Below are 21095 nucleotides of genomic sequence, written 5' to 3'. Positions count from 1 at the left end.
TAAAAAAAAAAACAAAAAAAAAACTTTATTAAGTGGCATAATTAAATGCGACACGCCTTCATCATCGTTTCTTACTTCTTTCCATTCTCATCTTTCATGTGGGTGCTTGATTTTTTACTTCAACTGACCGACGTTAGACTTTTTGTTGCCAGTCAGGATTTTATTACAAAAACTGCTGCTGTTCGTCTACAACGCATTTATGAGGTAAGAAGGAGAAGAAATTACTTTTTTGGCAGACAAAAGTTTCTTGTTTTTTTAATTTTTTTTTTAGTTAGCTTATTTTCAATGCCCATCCCCCCACATAGATTTACAAACATATACACATGCCAACTTGCAATTAACACTTAATTTATGTATGTACATACAAACATGGATGGATATGATTGTTGGCAAAAGAATATCAATTTTTTTCTCATACGACAATATTGAGAAAGCTTTAAAGAGCTAATCATTTAGGCAAATTGTTGTGTGTAAGCACGCATGCATGTGCCTATATGCATAGAAAGCTTTAGCGGACCATATAAATATTATTAGCACACACGCTACAGTACACATACACACACAATGGGATTTTCAATTAAAGCAATTAGTGGTAACAGAACATATGTCTTACGATTACGTCTTGGGATTAAATTGCATAAATGAATAATTGCGGTTTAGAGTAGAAGGTATAATTCAGTTTAGGAAATTTTATGATATCATTAGAAAATACATTTCGGCCTAATCTTTAAATATCATTTTCATCGTAAAGAGCTGTGGTAAAAGGCGGCGCTTGAAAACCTGCAGCTGGACTGAAAATACCTCAACATTTTAAACGAAGTCGAAGTCTCTATAAAATGCAAGTTAGTCAAAAATCCGGATAACAGATTCCTCTTTGAATTGCAGTAAATTAAAGTTGTGCGAATTACCAGACAATCTAAGCCCCTTCGACTTTCTCTGTCGGCTTCAGATTAGTTCGTCTCAGTGCGTTCGTCGCGGTTTGTGTAACTTTTCATTGGCCCGTCACAATCTGCTTGCTGCAGACCTCCCTCTCGGAAACTACCTAGTCGTCGATGTTGTTACAGGTCGTTGTATCTGCAATATTTGTTACAAATACAACCCTGCCGTAGGTTGTTGATCTCACTCGTTAAGACATGAATGATGTTTAGAGAAGAAAATGAAGTCGAGCACGTGTTAGAGTCTTGGACAGTTAGAGTTACAATTGAATTGACATTTTTCTTGTTTTCTATTGGAAAACTGTGTAATGCACTGCAATCATTGAGTATCAAAAAAAAAATACTTTGCATGACAGCTATGAGGTCGGTAAAAATTCTTCCACACGTGGTTCTGCCGACCAAAAACCAAACCAAAACCCTGTGTCCATTTTTTCATTTCGCAAATGTCATCAACGCATCAATCACCTCTTCACGCGCGAGATTAGCGACTCGATCTTCTTCAGGGTTGTATTTCCTTACTCTCACATATCTTTTCGTAAGTTTTCTTTTTTGTCCTTCTCCCCTTTATGTGTTATCTCCTATCACTCATACCCTTCTGTATCCCAAGTGGGGCTCTTCTTGATGTTGGTCTATCCTTCCATAACAGAATGCTACAGCATATTGAAAAGTTACAAGCTATTGAAAGGACGTGAAATGTTAAAGCTCTCGAGTTTATCTGAGAAGACAGTTATCCTTCAATGCAATGATGCAGGAAAATAAATCACTAACATATATTGTGAAATTGTACCTTAAAGGAATAAACAGCGATAGGAACTAATTAAAAATGTTTGTGCAATTACTAAAAAGGCAATGGGTGTTTATATGTTGGTTTATACCGATTGCTATTTATCTTTAATTCGTTATTTAAGGCGAAATGAACTCGTTGCGCACAACGCTAGCAGCAAAAGCTACTTCAACTCTACTTAACAGGTAAACCAATTTTTTCTTGTTTTTATGTCTCAGTACATTGTGTTAGGCAACCAAGCAAAGTTATCCGTGCAAATAACGGGGTGTATGCTTGTTCATTGCCTACATACCACGCATTATATTAACACACGCGCATAAGTACATGCACGCATACATCCTAGCAAAAGCATAAGTCAATGTTTTTCTCCGCTCGTTAATTGCGTGCGCTACACACATTGCTTATAAACGCAATAATCATAACAAGTAAGTGGCGGTAGAACCATTAAACAGCAGCACACGTTACCACTCTACCCTCAATAACAAAAACTTCTCTACATTCTGTTCCGAGTTTTGTTGTGCTATTCCGACTACGCACATCTACTGCGGCACCTATGCACACAGTTAGCTTGATATGACTGGTTACCAACTTTACTTCATTTATTTATATATGTGTTTGCGTTTGCTGTCGCTCGCTCTCCCTGCTTTCTGTAAAATAAATATTTGCATTGCCTCAAAATCATGCATTGCATCCCAATGATCCGTACCCGCGTTTAATGTTTATTTTCTTTCCACTCTTTTCAAATTGATCATGAAAGAAGTAAAACAACCGAGAAACAATCTGTTGGTTATGGAGTGGGTTTTATCCATTGCCTGTTGTTGTTATTTTTTGTAGTTGATTGTTGCATAACATATAATCAAGATTGATTTCATTATTTTTTGCAGACGAAGGAGAAGAACATGAAAAAAACAAATAAAAACATCTTTATCTAGCGGAACTCTGCAACGACATTGTAATCCTTTTCAGTAAGTACTTCTTATTTACAACCGGTATCCGATAAGATGATTTTGCGGCGACAAAAACTAATGCAATTTTCAGTTCAGTCCAATAACACATAGGTTTATTTCTACATAAATATCCAATCTGCTATTAGTTAGCGATTTCTTCGGGACCTTTAAAGAGGATCTCTTTATGTGAACACGCTATCGACCTGGCGACTGCCTATAAGTCTACATAGAGTTATTCGCCACATTACATTGGTAGGATCTAGATCGTCTTAAAACATTATCACCAATTTTTGCTTAGCTAGCTTTGGTAGTAAGTATAATCGGGACTTTCTTTACCAACTGTTTACATTTGCCCAATGAGCGAATTGCACACTACGGCACTTACATGATAATGAAAGTCGTAAGTACTTAGTTTATTCTCTATGGAGGATATGATAAATATGCGTAGTACCTCTTCGATTATAGTTTCAGCTCAGAGTTTCAATATCTCTTTGTTTTTGATTAAAGCAAATTTTTGCATATTCTTGATTTAGACAACACTATCCTGCAACTATCGGAACTATAGCCACACAATGTATACCAGAAGCTTTGTTCGTGATTGGGTCCAATCTATTTTGGATACTGAATGTCACCCGTTCGGCCTCTTTCTAAGGAAAAAGGTCATCACAATACTTTCACTTATACTGAGAAAATACTGCAGCTTTGCTAGTGCTAAGTGCAAATGTCATCTTCAAAAATTAGTTGCATATTAGTTCAATCTACACCCTTAAGTATGTGTCGCAATATGTATCCTATGATTCCAGCTTTGTTCTGCTAAGCAAGGGTGGAATTTTCCAAAAGACCGATTTATAAATCGATCTAAAATAAATTATATATGAAAGTAGAATAAAAAAAATAGTTTTACGCTTTTCTCTATTGCAAACAATCCTGATGACAAGCAAACAAAAATGCCAAGTACTTCTCCTCGCATACTACGATTCATGAACAACATATACCCTGAAGAGATTTTCCTGTTCTCATGTCGATATAGACATGCATACATGCCTGAAATACTTGTTTTTGTTGTTACTAAAGTTCCTTAGGTGCACTACCATTGTTGTAAAATTATTATTTTAAACTTTACTAGTGGCACAATGGTGTTGTCATAACATTAAGTTCAAAGTAATGTAGTAAAGTAGTCCTTGCAAAAACAAAATAACTGACAGCTAAGCGCAGGTAGGTATAGTAACGACAATAATAACAATAAAACAAGTAACTCTCGCTTACCACCTAGATAAACAACTACTTTTCATAAAACGAACCCTATCGACAAGTACTCTTTCAAGCATGTCGACAACAACAACAATGGCATAGGCAACAATTTCTTAACATTATCATCGTTCACTCATACATAACTCGTTGTTGTACAAAATGCATTTACTAGCAAAATAAGAAAAACTTAATGAACCGAATCCTTCACTGCTTACAACCCTAGCTGTGAACTCTGTCACTACTACATCTTAAATTATAATCATCTTCTTGAAGCCTATAAGAAGGGGAATATGATATGGTAAGCGCAAAACCCATGCCACTCGTTTGAAAAAATCAACTGCGTGCATTTTCTCAGTCCGGGATGGATTAACTCCACGATATGAGCCGATCATTATCAGAGTTTTGCTTAGACTCATTGTATCGGATCATGTTGATCACATTTTTCTTCTTTTGACAAATTGCCGCAATCACAGATATGAGAATGAAAAGCTGACATTTAGCACAAGCACTCCTTGATCCTGATGAAGAACGCAAGGATAAAAAATACATTTGATCTACCGACGTGAGAGCACGCAGTACAGACGAAATTAAGATAAAAACAATGAGAATTTTTTTCATTCTTTCATCTATAATCTATCTGCCCTTCAAATATTTGTCAAATCATCGGCATGTCCGGTCCAAAAATGCACACCGATTGGTTCAATAACACACTTCCACAATTCTTAATAACGAATTAAAATTTTATTTATTATATTCTGGACCAGGTCTAATTATTTTTTTGAAGATCGAAATGACGTATTCGATAGATGGAATGTTAAAGAGGAGTGTTTCACTGGCCATAATATGCCAAAATCATCTACATACCGTCAAATACCATAAACGAGACCTTATTCCCAATCTTCTTGCACTTTGCTTCATTCGGGGGAAACGAATCCTTCTAATTAGAATTTATTTCAATCGATAATATGTGGGATGTTGCGTTTGAAAAGACGAGTTATTCTTTCAAAGATTAAAGCGAAGCGCACATCCACACTTGCACGGATTATAAACCTTCTTGTCGTGTTTAAAGGTCAAAAGCACCAATTTATAGATAACCTATAGCAGCAGAAATGAATAGCGCGTCATTGTTGTTTCTACAGCAATCGTTTGTATGCTGGTAAGCCTTCGTTCACCAGAAATAATTAACATATGTGTCTATGCGTAAAGAATAATTTGAGATTTTAAGTAATTTGTTGCTTGTTTATGCATTTTATAGGGAATTTATGTCATTTTCGCAAATAATTAGCATAATTGTTCACTGTCCGTTGTGCGTTCGTTGTGCAATACGCACAACAAAACTCACAAATTGTGCCACTTATATATGGTCGAAGGCTAGCCGTAATGTTAACGTCATTTAAAAAAAAAAAAAGTGAATAATAATACGACGTACGCGACTAGTATGCATAGGATTATAAATCTGTATTAAGCGATTATATCCATAAGCTGAGCGCGTGAATTTCAAGCGAATTAAGATAACATGAGATCGCTTCTATTAATTCCAAACATTACATAATAAAACCTTTGTAAATTCAAGAAGAGGCGAATTTTTAATTGTATTTTTCTTTGATACCGTCATTCAGTGCTCAGCGGAAAAAGAGAAGGAATTTGATTTTCCAGCGAACAAACGATTTGTGATAAGCTGTTTTTTTTATGTAATTGTATTTTTAGGCGTGAAGTGATTTCAGGGACATACCTTCGTCTTCTGGGACTCATTAGACGAATCAAAGTTACGCAGAAGACTTAGGAATAATGTGCTTGACACCTAATACCTAATTTTCGGGAATTGATTGAGTATTGAATTTCGTAGATCGTAGATAAGCAAAAAGCTTGTGATTGAGAAATTTTTAGGGGAATTTTTCACAGTGTTGTTGAGTAGAGCCTATAAGAGAAAAAGAAAAGTTTAAGTTGATTGCGAAAACAAGCAAACCCAAATTAAAGAGTTCAACAAAGCCATCGGGGAACCGCTTCCTTACAGAAGCGTGAGAAAACAATTACTTTGCTCGCTTTTAAACAAGACCTTCAAGGCCGATCAAATCTAAGCAGACTAGTTACAAATTTTATCTTCAATGTCTTTAACGGTAATTTTTCTAAGAATAAATGAATTAAGTTGTTCTCCCGTGTCATTTTATAACATTCTTTGGAGTAGTTCTTAACAAAATCCGATCAAGGAGTATGTAAGAGTGTATTCTTATGTTTAGCGAGGAGATTGTGTTAGAGAATGGCGAGACAAAGAAGAAAAGTGTAGAAGTCTTTATACATGAGAGTGAGGGCCGTTTGTACCTATAAAGCAATTCTGTTATTATAAGTGCTAATAAGAATGAAGATTTAAATGATTTGATGGACAGGACGTAACTTACAAAAGTAGGCGTCGCCCACGTCTCTCTTACTCATCGATGTTCTTCTTATCCATCCTCGTATTCATCAAATTTATTATTTACTCCTTATAAGTAGATTTTAAAAGCAAACGTAACATGCTCTGTAAGCGTATACATTTCCACACCATAACATCGGTGCAGTTGTCGAGCTTAACTTACATTTACTTTTATATATTTGGAAGACACATAAAAGAAGAAGGTAATCTAATCCACTCTTTACTGATTATCAAATATAATTACCAAAGGGGAAGAGAGAATTGGATATAAGCAAGTTTTAAAAAGCTTCAGTGAGTTTCCAAAAAAGTTTGGACTTTATGGGAAATAATGCGTATGAACTAAGGTCGTAGTAATGATAAGGGTAAGAATGACGATGCTGATGGGCTTTCAATTGGTTAACATGAATGGAGGAAACCCAAGGGTAATTGCAATTTTTAGATCAATAATTTTTGGTTTTTTTTTTCAAGTTTTTGCAATACAATATCGATAGTGTGTATTGGAAAAAGGCTCAAGTTCAAGAGCAAACGTCACTGTTGCATGTATACGATTTAAAAGGACAGAAAGCCAGGAGAAAAATTACAAAACTAAAAAAAAATTTCAAAATACAGCCAAGGCAAGACAAAACCCGTTTCCTTCCAGCGTTAAACCAAAAAACAACAACAAACATCAACGGCAACAAGGCAATAAAGCAAAAAAAAAAAAAAAAAAAAAAACCATACAAGACCGACGCTTTACGTAGACAGTGAAATAGTCAAAGGCACTCAATCCAGCACAAATAAATAAACTATCTAAATAGCACCGCGTGGAGCAACCGAGAAGCCAATCACTATTGCATGTACTTGTTGATTACAGATAAATTGAATAAAATTGCCAACCCATCTTCGCGTAGATCCGTATGCGGGAAAAGAAACAAACATTTTTTAAAAGAATTTTAAATTGTTTTATACAATTTTTAAAAATAACCGAAAAGTTTACAAAGCAAAAAAAAAAAAAGAAAAGAAACTTAAAGCGGCAAAGCAAAAACACTGAAACGTTGAATGTAAGATACGCCCTACTAATCTAGAATTCGTATAAGAATTTGAAGGAGAGACACTTGTAGAAACGCCTTAAATTTTAATCCAATAATCGAAAGCAAGACGACCCGAATTTCTGACTTCACACTTTCTCGTCTTCAAATTTCTACCTGAACTTTGATTCATTTGTGCTTAGCATGGCACTTCTCACGATCTCTTCATCAAGATCTCGTGCCCATTTTTTGTCTACACATTTAAGCAATTCTTTATCTCAATATCGTCTTGGCAAAGGCTTGGATACTTTGAGAATTACAAATGAGATAATAAAATTAGAATATCGTCATCCAATAGTAGATCAATAATATAACAATGTGACGTCAATAGCTAGCAGCCATATTACCGATGTTACCCGTTGACCAGACAGTGAATTTTTTATATGCAAACATTCACATACATATATGTATATATGTGGATATGAACGCATATGTCCATCCACACACAAGTGTGTGCTTGTATCTGTCATTTAAACATGCGTGTTTGTACCGTACCCCACCAGTCTACCAACGGATAGCCACTTCCCATGAATATTTTAACATTATAAATGTACATTCGCCTAGATACGTATATGTGAAGCGAGAAGAGCGATTAATTTAGTTACTTCCACATATTTCTCAAGTTTGATGTTCTGTTTTATGTTTAATACCAAATTTTTTTTTTCTTTTTTTTGCAAACTAACCGAAGAGAAATATTAATAAATTTATCCTGGCTACGGTTAAACAAACACAAATGAAGCCATTTATCTGCCATGTACGAAAGAATGTTGTACACCGATAACTAGAGAATACCGAAATACCTAAATAGCGGATTACTTTTTAGGGGAGTGTAGTTTTCCAGTCCATTACTCGTCTTTTCGAGGCAGATGTTGAACTAGTTGCGATTATTATTATTATAATTAATTTAGTCAGAGAAATAAATAGACCAAAGACCAAACGCTCTAGGATCTGAGACTGTCGGCTTTATTCAAAGCTCTAACGCACTTGAGATTTGAACTCACAACCATTGACTTAGTTGAGATTCTTGGCTTACTCGGTCACTCAGACAGATGAAGTATTTACTAGTCCTCAAAAGATTAAAAAACTATATATTTCGATTAAAATTTAAGAAATGTGTGGAAAGGTCTTCTCAAGAGCAAATTTTTTTTTTTTTTTGAAAACATAAAATATTCTCTTGCGATATCCACGTCCTTAATAACTTTGCCCAAAAATTTGTTTTTCTTTTTTATTCGTAGTCCTACTGTCAATGGATTTGGTCACTGTTTGCTACTGCTTTCTAAGACGCAACGAGTATAATGTAGACTATTAGGTCGACAATAACCAGCGCAAAAAGTAGTGTAACAGACTAAAAAAATAGCTGACAGTTTTTTGGAATGTAGGGCACGTTAATAGAATCACAATATTCGAAGAAGTCATTAAGCACATATTGAAGTGCAAAAAAAAAAAAAAAAAAAAAAACTGTTTCTGATTTCGTTCTGATTGTTGCGAAGCATCTTCAATTTAAGCTCACAAAACTCGAATCCCAAAAAAAAATTACTTAACATACTTACGTAAAACGTTAGTAAAGCGCGGAAACGATTTTACAAATATTGATTTTTGCTTAGACTGGAGAATGAAATGCTTTCCGTCAAAAAAAAAGGCAATTTTTATAAAAAAAAAAAAAGTTTATTTTAACTTCACCATAGAATGTCATTTTAAAAGTTTTAATAAAAAGATTGAAAATTGTTGGAATTGTTTCGTTATGAAATATCGTATCTCGCTAAAATCTGTTTACAGTTTTAATATATATTTCAGACATGGTTTTTTTTTTTCGGTAAAATAAACTTTTCATTAAGTCTTTGGCATTTATTTGCGACCGGGGTATTCCTCCTCATTGCCTTTCGTCGAAAGTTTTAAAGAAAACAAATTTTATAATTCTATAATCGAGTCTAAAAGTCAACTTTCAAACTCTTTATCACAAACTTTTCTGGCAGTGCCACTAAACACGATCTTAGCCGCATACTCATTCAAAGGCCGCTTCGATAAGGGTAAAAAATAATGTTTTTCTTGCACATAAATGCATTTAAATTCACATAAACACTTCACAATATCAGGCAAGTCACAAATGAACGGATAATCTATTGGGCTGCGAAGGGAATCTTTTCAGAGCGCTTGAGATGACTTTAAAAACTTTTGCTTTCAAGTATGTAACAGACTTTTCCTGACTTATCGTAGAAAATCCAAAGCATGCAACATTGAACCAAAAAAGATAATTGATGTTCCGAGAAAACCTCAACTGGTATTGTTTCGTTGGAAAAAGGACTCTCATAATATGTTTACCATTTTTTTGCAACTTCCTATGACCATTTAATGCATTTATGTGCATTTCTAGTATATAATTAGCCAGAAAAGGAAGAAACATGAGTGAAACATGAATGAGTATGTGGTCTTAATAGTTCCACGCATTTACGACTAAGAGACTGAAATGTGACCCGGCGAATATTAAAGAGGTTGGAAGATAATTCGTATTAAATGGAAACTGTTATTTTATGTAGAGGAAAGTCAAAAAAATTGAACTCAACCGTTAGTTGCACTAATATTTCCCATTTCTTTATCATTTTCATCTGTAAAAATCGCTGATCAGAATTTTTGCAAACACGCTATAGCTTCCTATTGTTTCTTTCCATTTAATCTTTCCTCGCGCATGTTAATAGCTCGTTAAACGCATAGCACTGCAATCGCCTATGAGCACGTACTGAACATCGTTATCTTTAAGATGTTATTCGTATAAATCGCACAAACCGAGTAACTCTGAACAAGCGTTTAATTGACCATAATATAAAATTCTTGACGAACCAATTGGCAATCGACTTTCTCGCTGCTCTAATCAATAGTCTACATGGGCGTTAATTTTGTAATCGGTCGACGGGTACGAACAAAAAGACAATCCGAGCTGAATGTACATAAGTTCCTGTTTGCCTTTTAATACAACTATCAGCGAATAAATTCTGAATGGAGTTTATTATTATATCCAACAAAACAAGTAAATTGAATAAATTTAACTTGTTGGGTATATGCGCTTGCGATTATTTTGACGTATAGGTGTGTGTGTGTGTGTGTATGTGTACGTATGCGCTTAAAAAATAAACTGAATAAAAAATCATAAATTTTAAGTGGTTTTAATTTGTAGTCGGTTGTCTGCACAACCGTACAAGAGTGAATATGTGTTGGAAGTACAATGCAAAATAAAAAACCAAATAAATATTTATTGAAAAAAATTTCCATTTACAAGTAATCAAATAAACTCTGATGTAGACGTTTGCTTCCTCGCATCAGTTCATCAACAAAGAAATTCTCAGTTTCAAGCAAATGCTTGTGCTGTTAATAAAAAAATATCCGACACAATAAAAACTGCTGCGAGCAGTCGCTACTGTAGTCATGGGATATATATCATCAAAAAAAAATTATACTTTAGAAATCGGCCACAAATAAACGGGGATACTTAACTCACTTGCGGATCCACTGCAAAGGAATTAAAGATGAAAACGGAAAGGATTTGAATCGTAAATGTTAGGGTAAGAACATCTTATGCATTCGTTAAGAAGTTTCTATGCTTAGTCGAATTGGTAAAAGCCTTGCGGCAACATCATAGCTTTAGCTTGTGTACGCTTTGACAGCTTTTGCGAATTCTTTCGGGACATTGTCTCAGAATTTTGGACGCTGTTGTTGACTATTCTTGTACTCTTTTGCATCATCTTAATAATTGTTAGGCAAATGCACCTAATTGCGGAAGTGAACATTGGCGGATCGGAGTTGGTTCTTTTTTTTTTTTTTTTTTTGCATTCCTTGACTTTTAAGAAGCTATACCTTTGATTTTAGGATGATCAGAATGATAAAGTTTACCCTTCCATCTCAATTTTCACGATTATCACAAAGCAGTTTATACTCAAGGTAATCGGTACCTTAAGTTGTTCGAATTTCATAGAGCCTCCTCCATGCGCCTACCCAGACCCATGAGACCTATGCATAGCATAGTAAATGTACCTTTTCTACAGTAGAGTTTGAAAAAAAGAGCAAAAATCTATTTATATTAAAATATTATTAAAAAAAAAAAGGGGTCGTACGTACGTGTGAATTAAAAGTTTGAAGAAAAAAGAACACCTCACCCTCAAATCGTAGAAATTCTGCTTAATTATTGTGCATTTTGAGTTCGTTCTTTTATTTATTCACCTGTCTACTTTTCTTTTTTAACCTCAGGGTCATTTTAATTGTTGTAATTTACAAATGACTGAGTGCTCTTGATACTAAATATTTGCAAAACAACTTTATTTAACAACATTGTTTTTTATCACAGTAATACTGAGATCAATGACCTTCTTTTTATTCATTTTTTTCCTTTCGACGTCTGGACTTCAAATATGAGTCAATTGAGATTTTGCGAAATGCTGGTAAATTTTGTTAGTGAATGCTATGGAATTATCATTGTTGTATAGCAGCTGCAGCATCTACGTTGTTATTGCGATAGTTATAGATTGATTAGGTATAACTTGAATTCGATTGAATTTTCAAGCATTAAAACAAGTAAGAAAATTATATTCGGTAGTGACCGAATCATTCACACACATCACTGTTATCCTAAAAAAGACAATAATAAGTTTAGTGGGCGTGGCTGAATTTTTCCATTTTATAAATAAAAATTTTTGTTGCATAAGTGTGTGGACGTTGTAGGCGTGCTCTTAGAAAAATTCAAGTCCCTTCGAAATTCTTTCACAAATTTGTAGGCGATGTCTCCATTTTCATCGACGGGAGAATATTTACCATAAATATTTCACAGATAGAAAGGTGGACATACGAACAGACGAATGACGTTTAGATGCATTCGAAATTTTGAAAAGGTGGTAAAGGTATTAAGAAGCATACTAAATTTTGCTACACTATAATACTGGGCAGACGTGGTCATCTTTTTCCGTTTTTATTTAAGTGATACAGCATCGTCCATAGAATATGCGTTGAAATTTTTGTACATTTATCTGCTGTAGTTTATTAGTAATCAACAAGACAACGATTTTTCATTTCTTTTGAAAAACAGTGGTGTTCGCAATTTACGCAGTGCTGTGCGTTTGCTCTTCGACAGATTTGGCCCATTTTCAGTATCAACCTGCATGCAAGGACTCCCAATGTTTCTGCCAAACTTGGAGTTGATAGCTTAGTTTTGTACAGACATCGCACAGTCGGACAGACACATATACCGACAAGCGAACATGCTTAAATAGATTTAGAATTCCATGCTAATCAAGAATATATACACTTTGTACAGTCTCTGATGATTCCTTTTGCGCTTTGCAAATGTTTTGACAAACTGAATATATCCCTCGTACTTCGGGGATGGGTATAAAAACCGAATTGTGCATACTCCCTAGTTGAATTATTTTAAACCTACAAAGAAGTATGCTTCGTCGAAACTAATGCAAAGAAAGAAAGGCCCAAGTCAGAAGTTGGGATTTGTTCCAAACGAAACGGAAGATAATCTGCACATCCTGGGGAAGGCTTCTGATGAAGAATTCATGCAATACTAGTTCCATTTTTGCAGTACCCGGCTTGGCCACAGCCCCCTTTCAAGCATGTTGCGAGCAATAACTTATTTTATGCCAACTTTCAAGGCGCGAAAAAATAATTTTCTTCTGAATAAAATTGAATATGAAATGCACATCGTTGGAGTATTCATACAACACTTGTTTCATTTTTTTCGTAGTCCTTGGTTTAGCCCCACCAGCAAGATAAACTGTGGTAGTGCTTTTTTTTTTGTATCAAATCATTTTAAGGCCTTGTGAGTCGTTGGATTGCGGACCTTAAGCAACCAGGCTGACGATCTAAATTACGGATACATGGCAATAACAGCTTGGTCCCACGACACGCAAATACGGGAGAGCGAATTCCAAGCGTGGATGCGGCCAAGTATGAGCCTCTGTAACATATCATACATCGCATGGTTGCTTGCCGTTGCGCTCAATTTTTATGTTTCATCACCAGCGACACTGCTTGCATTAAAACATTCGGTTTTTTTTTTTTACGATCTTATGAAAACATGTCACATATTGATTAAAAAAAAAAAAAAAAATCACAAACGCATTTTAATTTCATTCAACACTTAATTTTGCCATAATGTTAAGCGTTATCTTTGGCAGATGTTTGATTAATAGCAACAAAAACCTTAATATATAATCAGTTGCAGAAGCAATGCTCTGAGTTTGTATCTTTTCATATTTTTATTCTTTACATTATTTTCGTATTCATTTCTTCATTTTATTGTATTATTTAAACCATACACGTTTACTATTGGTTTTCTCTTGTCCTCCATCTGCCCTCATATCATATTAAATCTTGCATAAGATTTTCTTTAAGAAATAAATATTTTGCATTGTAAAAAAGAAAAAAAAAAAAAAACGACTCATTTTGTTTTTGCTTTTGCTTTTTTTTTAACAAAAGAGAGAAAATCAAACATATTTTATGCTGCATCACCAAGCACATCGTCAGCATTATCGTCATCATTTTTGTTATTACACTTATGCTATATTGCTGGAAGTGTAATCTACAGATATATATGATTGGAAGTCTGTCTATCTGTGTTGCTCCTCTTCACAACAAGCACGCTCACTTGAGACGCTATAGACGCAAAAAAGTGGAACACAGTCTATTCTTTTTTCTTATTTTTTGGATAAATCGATTTATTTGAGCAATAGAGACAGATATCTTTAAAGATTTAGTAATGGGTACACTACCATGAAGGTTTTGTTTCACGGTAACCGATGCTAGAGGCCTAAACTATCCCGGAGAAACCAGATATATTGATTGTGTGTGGCCCAATAAACCCACTCTGTAGAGTGTTGAGGACTATCAACACTTCTAATTATTCGCTTTAGGAATGATGAAAACCACAACCGTCACGATACCCCCCGAAGGGCCTTACCCAGTAGTCAGGACTCGTACATTGCTTAACTGCTGCTTCCACGGTGGTTTACACATGTTTGTAAGTATGCGAAGTATCTTAGCAAGCACCAATCTGCAGTACACCAATGCAGCCATCTCTGCCCGCAGGTACTCGTGGCTTTGCGAGTGGGCTTCTGACCCCCGTGGAGCGACATAGACACTCTTGCCCTCGGATCAGCTGAACAATCCCGACTAGCCAGTGCCGGATTATCTTTTTTCAAGATATATTTGCGTCGGGTGCTACATCTGACATGTCGGGCTCATGCTCTCGACTATTACTACGTCAACGTACTTTACGTAACCACGACAGCTTTGTATTTCCTCCTTAGCAAGAGTCTGTAAGAAGAGAAGTGCTCCTAGCAAGGCTTCTTCCAGTGTACCACGAAGCTATTGTTCAGAAAACTTGTCGCCAAGTTGTAGAGAAACTGGAGCAAGCAGTTTAATTCAATTATGTAGAGAAAGATCAGAATAGATCTGTGTTGGAGCAAGCAAAAGACTATAATTAAAGGAAGCGACAAATAATCGCAACTCTTTTTATTGCTGCCAGAGTGACAGGGGCAAAAGGCCGCTCTAGGCACATAATCATGGAAGCTGTTAGGAATCCGTATTCCACGTATTCCACGAATCAATTAATCAATCAATTCGAAAGTCACACAAGAACACCGCTCACTCAACCCTTAAACAGATCGTCTCTGTTTGTGTGAACCGCACAAACATAAAGTTTACCTGACAACTCCAACTATCAGATGAAGGCAAAAATTGATAAAGCATGTAACAAAATTCCCCAGGCAAGGCTTAAATCAAAATGGACAACAATTTGAACATGAAAATTTGTGTTGACTAAACAAATTCTACATCTATCTGTCGTCTTTAACTTGTACTCTTAATCTGTAATATATATAGCGCTTTTATAATCACGCAATGTATGTACATATTTCGTCGGGACACATTGTATGATGTGTTTTACAAATGATGTGAAGCGCATTTCACCGATTAAAATACCATCTTCTTATATATTTCATTGATATTTAGGAACATTATACAAATATATCATAAAACAAAATTGTTGACGTCATCCTGTAAATAGCGTTGGAATTTCTTTTTGGACTTTAGATAATTCTGTTGTCATTAGAGTATGTTATCGATACACTCTACGCTGTGTCATCTTGCAATTATTTGATGAAGATCATAATCCAATAATATTTCTTTCAACAGCCGAGATATAAAACAAGATAATTAATTCGAGACTCCGGAGAATTAATATTGATTCCAGTTACGTTGCGGAAGTGATAACACGTATAACATTTATATATGTACATCTGTACACATTTATATGCAAGTAACTTATCAACTTTATTAAGGTTCAAACAAAGAACTTACTGTTCACATTGAACCTTTTTTACGCAACATTGCGTATCTTCGGTCGTTGATTTGCTGTTTTGCACAAGAACAAGAAATATGTTATCTCGCGTCGATATGTTATGACATTTGCATAGTCATTTATAAACAAGACAAATAAACCAGGATAGAGATGGACTGACTGCCTTGAAGAACTCTGCTAACTATTGATTTCTTTAGAGGATAGGCATTAGTAAACTGTGTATGGTATTGCGTTAGATAACCGCATATGCAATCACTTTACAGAGTGATTGGTATATTTAACGCTTGTAGACGCTTGCTTTTCCTATTTGTAAGAGATTTGCATTTTTCATTATGCTAAGGGGAACTGTCGTTATCCTTCGCCGCACCGTTCTTAAGCACCGTTTTTATGAAAAAAGTCGAAAGTGATGGAAACAATTTGATAACCACTGTCTGTATGCCTGTGGCTACCGATAACAAATCGATATGCTGAAAGCAGCGATCTTGAAACCTAAGTTTATGGCTTAATTTTCGCGTTTTTTTCGAATCCTTAATGGGAGCTACTGAATGACGGCGTCTGTCTTCTTGCAAGATAACAGGAGGACCACTTTGTAGCACACAGTTGCACGTATAGTTAATAAATAGTTAATAAATTTTTAATGGACTTAATTCAGATAATTAAGTACATGGTTCGCTCAGGCAACATTAACTACTACTACAAGCAAAAGATAGGAAGAATTTTAGGAATGGGCTCACGATCTTGTTGATACTTTCAACTCCTTCGGATTAAATACAACAACACGTTATTGTCAGTTATGTACGGACATAACAAATGCAATTGTATATAGCAACACGTGATATACATTGACTTACCGTATAGCTTTAACCGAAGCGATATAAACTCAATTTCGAACTCTATCGTACTATCCACACGGCTAGATCATAAGTTGGCAAATACCGCAACTAAAAGCTACCCACCATGTCGAAACTGAGTACACGCACTGAACACAAGTCTCCGTGAATACCAAGATATTGTAACTTACAGAATACGTGCCAATAAATGGTGCAAATAATTGAGCTTTTTCAGCTATAGCTGCTGCGATTAACACACACAGATGTAGCCTTTAACAAAAAAGGCCATACTATATGTCAAATTTTAGTTGAAGTCTGCTCAAATTTCATGTCATTTCATTTATGAGGTGTTTTGAGTGGTTTTAACGATGCTACTTTTGTGTTAACTAAATCCTGTTCTTTGATGGGAAAATATGGAGCGTCGGTTGTAAAAGTGTTAGAAAAAATTTTTTTCATTATTTTACCGAACATATTGCGCTTCTGGATGACGCTTCGAACAATGTTTTTATTCAAAAAACAGAAAATATGCCGCATTTGAGTTTGCGACTTGCTTTACATTAGCTCATCATATACCGACCACACAACACTGTTTCTGAACGGTGCATTAATTTCGCATCGCGATTAGAAGAGATTATCGGGCGTCGACTTTTCGATGCTGCACCCAACTTACGCATATCCAACGGATTCATAGTCTCAGTTTTGATTTGAAAGTCTTCCTTCCCATGAGTAGCACATAGAGCTGCAATCCAAGAGGCATTACTGAAATTATCATAAACGCGACCGAATTGAAGCTATGAAGTATCGAATACAAGCCTGCAATAACATAACTAGTAGGAACGTAATGGCTCAAGTTAACTCTTAACAGTGCTCGTGCACAGAAGCGTAGAACACCTCTTAATTTAAAAAAAAGCCGAAAGACGACAAGTAGGAAAGTTGTACTTGGGTGGACCGAATATTGTATAACCACCAGTTAGTTTATAATATATAGGGGGCGTCATCGTCCTTCTCCAATTTTGGGATAAGAAACTTATATTAGGTAGAATGATCTTTCCACTGCAGCTTACGGGTAGTGAGTAAAAAAAAACCATGCTGCAATACCAAGCTGACTAAATTTTGATGCTTTGTAATAACGAGTGGGCATGTTTTATCTTATTTACCTTATAAGTAAAAAATGAAAAATATGAAAATTTGATTGCGAGTAGTAGTAGCTATGCGGGTATGGTCGATTTTTCTCTTATCATTTTTACGATCAGAGGAGTGTCGACAACAGACAGACAGACGCACGGACGGGCAGACATGGCTTAATCAATTTCGAACTTCGTATGTATATACTTTATAGACTCTGAAGCTTTATTTATTTATTTATTTATTTATTTATTTATTCCACTTATACAAGAAACTCAACTAAAACAAAATGGCAGTCGAGTTCAATTGACTCTTAAGTAAATCTTAAAATTATTTAATAATAAAACTTAGTATAAGTACAATAAAACAAATAAGGAGGAAAAAAAAAAGAAAAAAAAAAAAAAAGCATGTACACAATTAGCATAGAGCCACGCCCACAACCGATACAGGACCAAATTGCAAGTGAACCCCTAAGCCATCGCAAACATGCATAAGCTTGGCAACCGATAATTGTTAACAACAAATTAATTTTCGACTCATAATGACAAAATCTAAGGTTAAATCAGTTTAAGTACGACATAGGTAAATCGCGCTTGTTGAGCAATATTGCTTTAATAGACTTTAAAGAGTCCGTTAATTAGAATAGATGATAGACATCATTTAGGTTCTTGCAAACAACTCTGAGCGGGTTAAACAGTTCAAAGTTATATTTGCATTGACTAAGCTTTATCAACATAAAGTACCTAGAGAAGCGGTTAGGGACATTAAAGCAAATCTCACGAAGTAATGCGGGCGAATCAATTGCACCATTTATTAATTTGATTAGGAAGGAAACCCCAAGAACAAATCTACGTTTCTCGAGTGACGGTAAGGATAACAGAAGCAACCTATTTTCATAGGGTGGAGGAGGGGAAATCGGGTCCCAACCCAAATTCCTAAGTGCAAACAGCAAGAATTGCTTTTGTATAGATTCAATTGAACCAACGTAGCATTTATATGAAGGAGACCACACAACAGAGGCATACTCAAGAATAGGTCTAACCAAACACGTGTAAAGCCTTTTCGTAATATAAGGATCATCAAGCTCTTTGGACCACCTCTGTATAAAACCAAGAGCGGACCTAGCTTTGCTTAACGAGGACTCAATATGCAAATTGAAACGTAACCTATAATCGAATAGAACGCCTAAATCTATGAACGAATCGACGTCTTCCAACCTGTGCGAATCAATGAAGTATTGGGTACTAAACGACTTCCTTCTTAAGAATGAAAGCTTCTTACATTTATTTAGATTTAGCTTCAGAAGATTGAGGGAGCACCATGCAACCAAATTGTTCAAATCACTTTGAAGATGATGTGATTGCGATTCTACGGAAAAAGAAGTAAGATTCTCTTTCGAGAATCGCAAACATTATGACAAAATTAATATATTCTCATCGTAGGGTGGAGGGTATGAAACCAATATTGCGCATTTAAAATTGTCGCTTCATCAGTTTCTTCAAGTCTTTATATGAAAACTCTAAAGGTTTTCTCATTTAAGGATTAGTCAATCGATAAGGATGGTGCACACGCTTCGTCTATCATTGATTAGGTCAGGTCATGTATACCAAGTATAAATGATAATCATTATCAGACTTGTCACGAAAATAATCCGGATGTGAGAACAAGGCAACAAGAATTTACATTCTTTGAAAAATCGAAAAAACAAGACAATTTCGCGGATAAATATCAAGTTCATCTTATAGTTCTTCATAAACTTAAAAATAACGAAACAACAGCAAATTAAAGAAACGTTAGTAGAAAAAAGTTTTGCTTGCACTTACTTTTCTCTTCAAACACTTGTTTGACCGATGACATTGATGTTGTTGCTGATAGCAGCGTTGAGCTCGCTGTAGCAGCAGCTGCCGACGATGCTGATGATAATAATGAGGGTCGTCGGCTGTGAGTTCGATGCACTTGATGGGGACTACCATGGATAAATGTGGTCGGCGAATGTATGGCACCGCTAGCACTAACACCAGAACGACGTAAATCCACATTAAAACGGCTACTGGCGCTAGCACCGCCTCCATTACCACTGACACTAGCAGGAAACGAGGAAATGGATGAGGGCGGTGCCGATGGCATCGAAGACGACAATGACGGAGACATAAAGCTAGATGTGCTAATTTTACGTATTTCCGTTATATCACCGACATGTGGAGAACTTTTCGTTGAAGTTGGCTGTTTCAGGCTAGAAGCCAAACAATCTGTCGACAATGTCGACAATAATAAAACAAGACAAACTAACATAATGACATTTAAATTAAGTGAGCTAAAATAACATAATTGATGCACAACAAACGCAACATAATTACGAAGTAGCGTTAACGGAGACGTCGACCGAATTGTTAAAGTTGCAGAAACCGGCATTATTAACGTAGGCAGCACTAAGAAAACACAATAATAATGTTTTTACCACCTCAACTGGTTTCGAGAGACACGCTCTCTTCTCTTCTCTTCTCTTCTCTTTATATCTCTCTCTGCCTCTCCGTTGTTCTTGAGCAAATTACAAATTTATTAAAAATATTTTTGCTTATTTTTTTTTTTTGTTTAATTTATAATAAAAGCAAGAAAAAATTGACTTTGCTAAACTTTATATAGAAAAATATTTTTTTCAAAATGTTTTTCCACTTTTTGTTTGGCCTTGCGTGTGTGAGTGTGTGTGCGCGTGTGCTTTAAAGTATCCTATCCAAACCACAATTAAAAGCAATAGCACTTTATTGTTGACACCTTTCCGTGCCAATTTCCACTATTTTTAACATTATTTACTTTACACTTGATTACATTATTTTCTCCAATTAAATATATGTAGACGCGTTTATCTAAAAACATCATTTCTTTACAGCATTAATTTATATGCTTAGTAGCTACATATTGCAAATGTTCGCATGAGCTCTTAGGCCAAAATATAACAAACGCGAAACGCACGACCATCACTCTCGAAATCTACAATGAATTCGATTAAAAAAAAAAAAAAACAATGTAAAATGTTGAAAAAGAAAAAAACACGGAGGAAAATCTAGCCAAGAAAACTTTATTCTCACTCACACTTATTATCTTTTCTTTTGATTGTACTTGTTTTTGTGCATAACTTTAAAATTTCTTTCTTTTTTTTATGGCATCTGATTATAATTTTTTCACATTTTCTATTAATTCTTCTTATTTTAAGAACTTCAATCCAACCGATGATCCGACAAATCCCGCAGATACTTCGATGCAAACTAAAATCGTCTCTCAGAGCAAGCAACATTTTACAAAAACTAAGTAAAATCAAGCAAAAGAAATTTCCTCTCAGAGCAGTACTGCCAGTGAATATTCTCTCTATTATACATCTTAAAGCCAGATATTATCTCATCT

The 21095-nt window shown here is 35.2% G+C and overlaps 1 protein-coding gene across 2 annotated transcripts in view; it reads right to left on the bottom strand.

Annotated features, from left to right (window-relative positions):
* LOC119641408 (low-density lipoprotein receptor-related protein 1B) overlaps positions 1–20317 on the bottom strand; it is a 140595-nt gene extending 120278 nt beyond the window's left edge. For both annotated transcript variants that reach the window (XM_038040046.1, XM_038040047.1), the window contains exon 1: positions 19520–20317. In XM_038040046.1, coding sequence (XP_037895974.1) covers positions 19520–20108 — 589 coding nt within the window. In that variant the 5' untranslated portion in view covers positions 20109–20317. The remainder of the gene's footprint in view (positions 1–19519) is intronic.
* Between the last annotated feature and the right edge of the window lie 778 nt (positions 20318–21095).

This window comes from Glossina fuscipes, unplaced genomic scaffold, assembly GCF_014805625.2.
Source record: "Glossina fuscipes isolate IAEA_lab_2018 unplaced genomic scaffold, Yale_Gfus_2 148, whole genome shotgun sequence".
NCBI classification, from domain to species: Eukaryota; Metazoa; Arthropoda; class Insecta; order Diptera; family Glossinidae; genus Glossina; species Glossina fuscipes.
The sequence above is the reverse complement of the archived record's forward strand: the minus strand, read 5'-3'. Positions and strand labels throughout refer to the sequence as shown.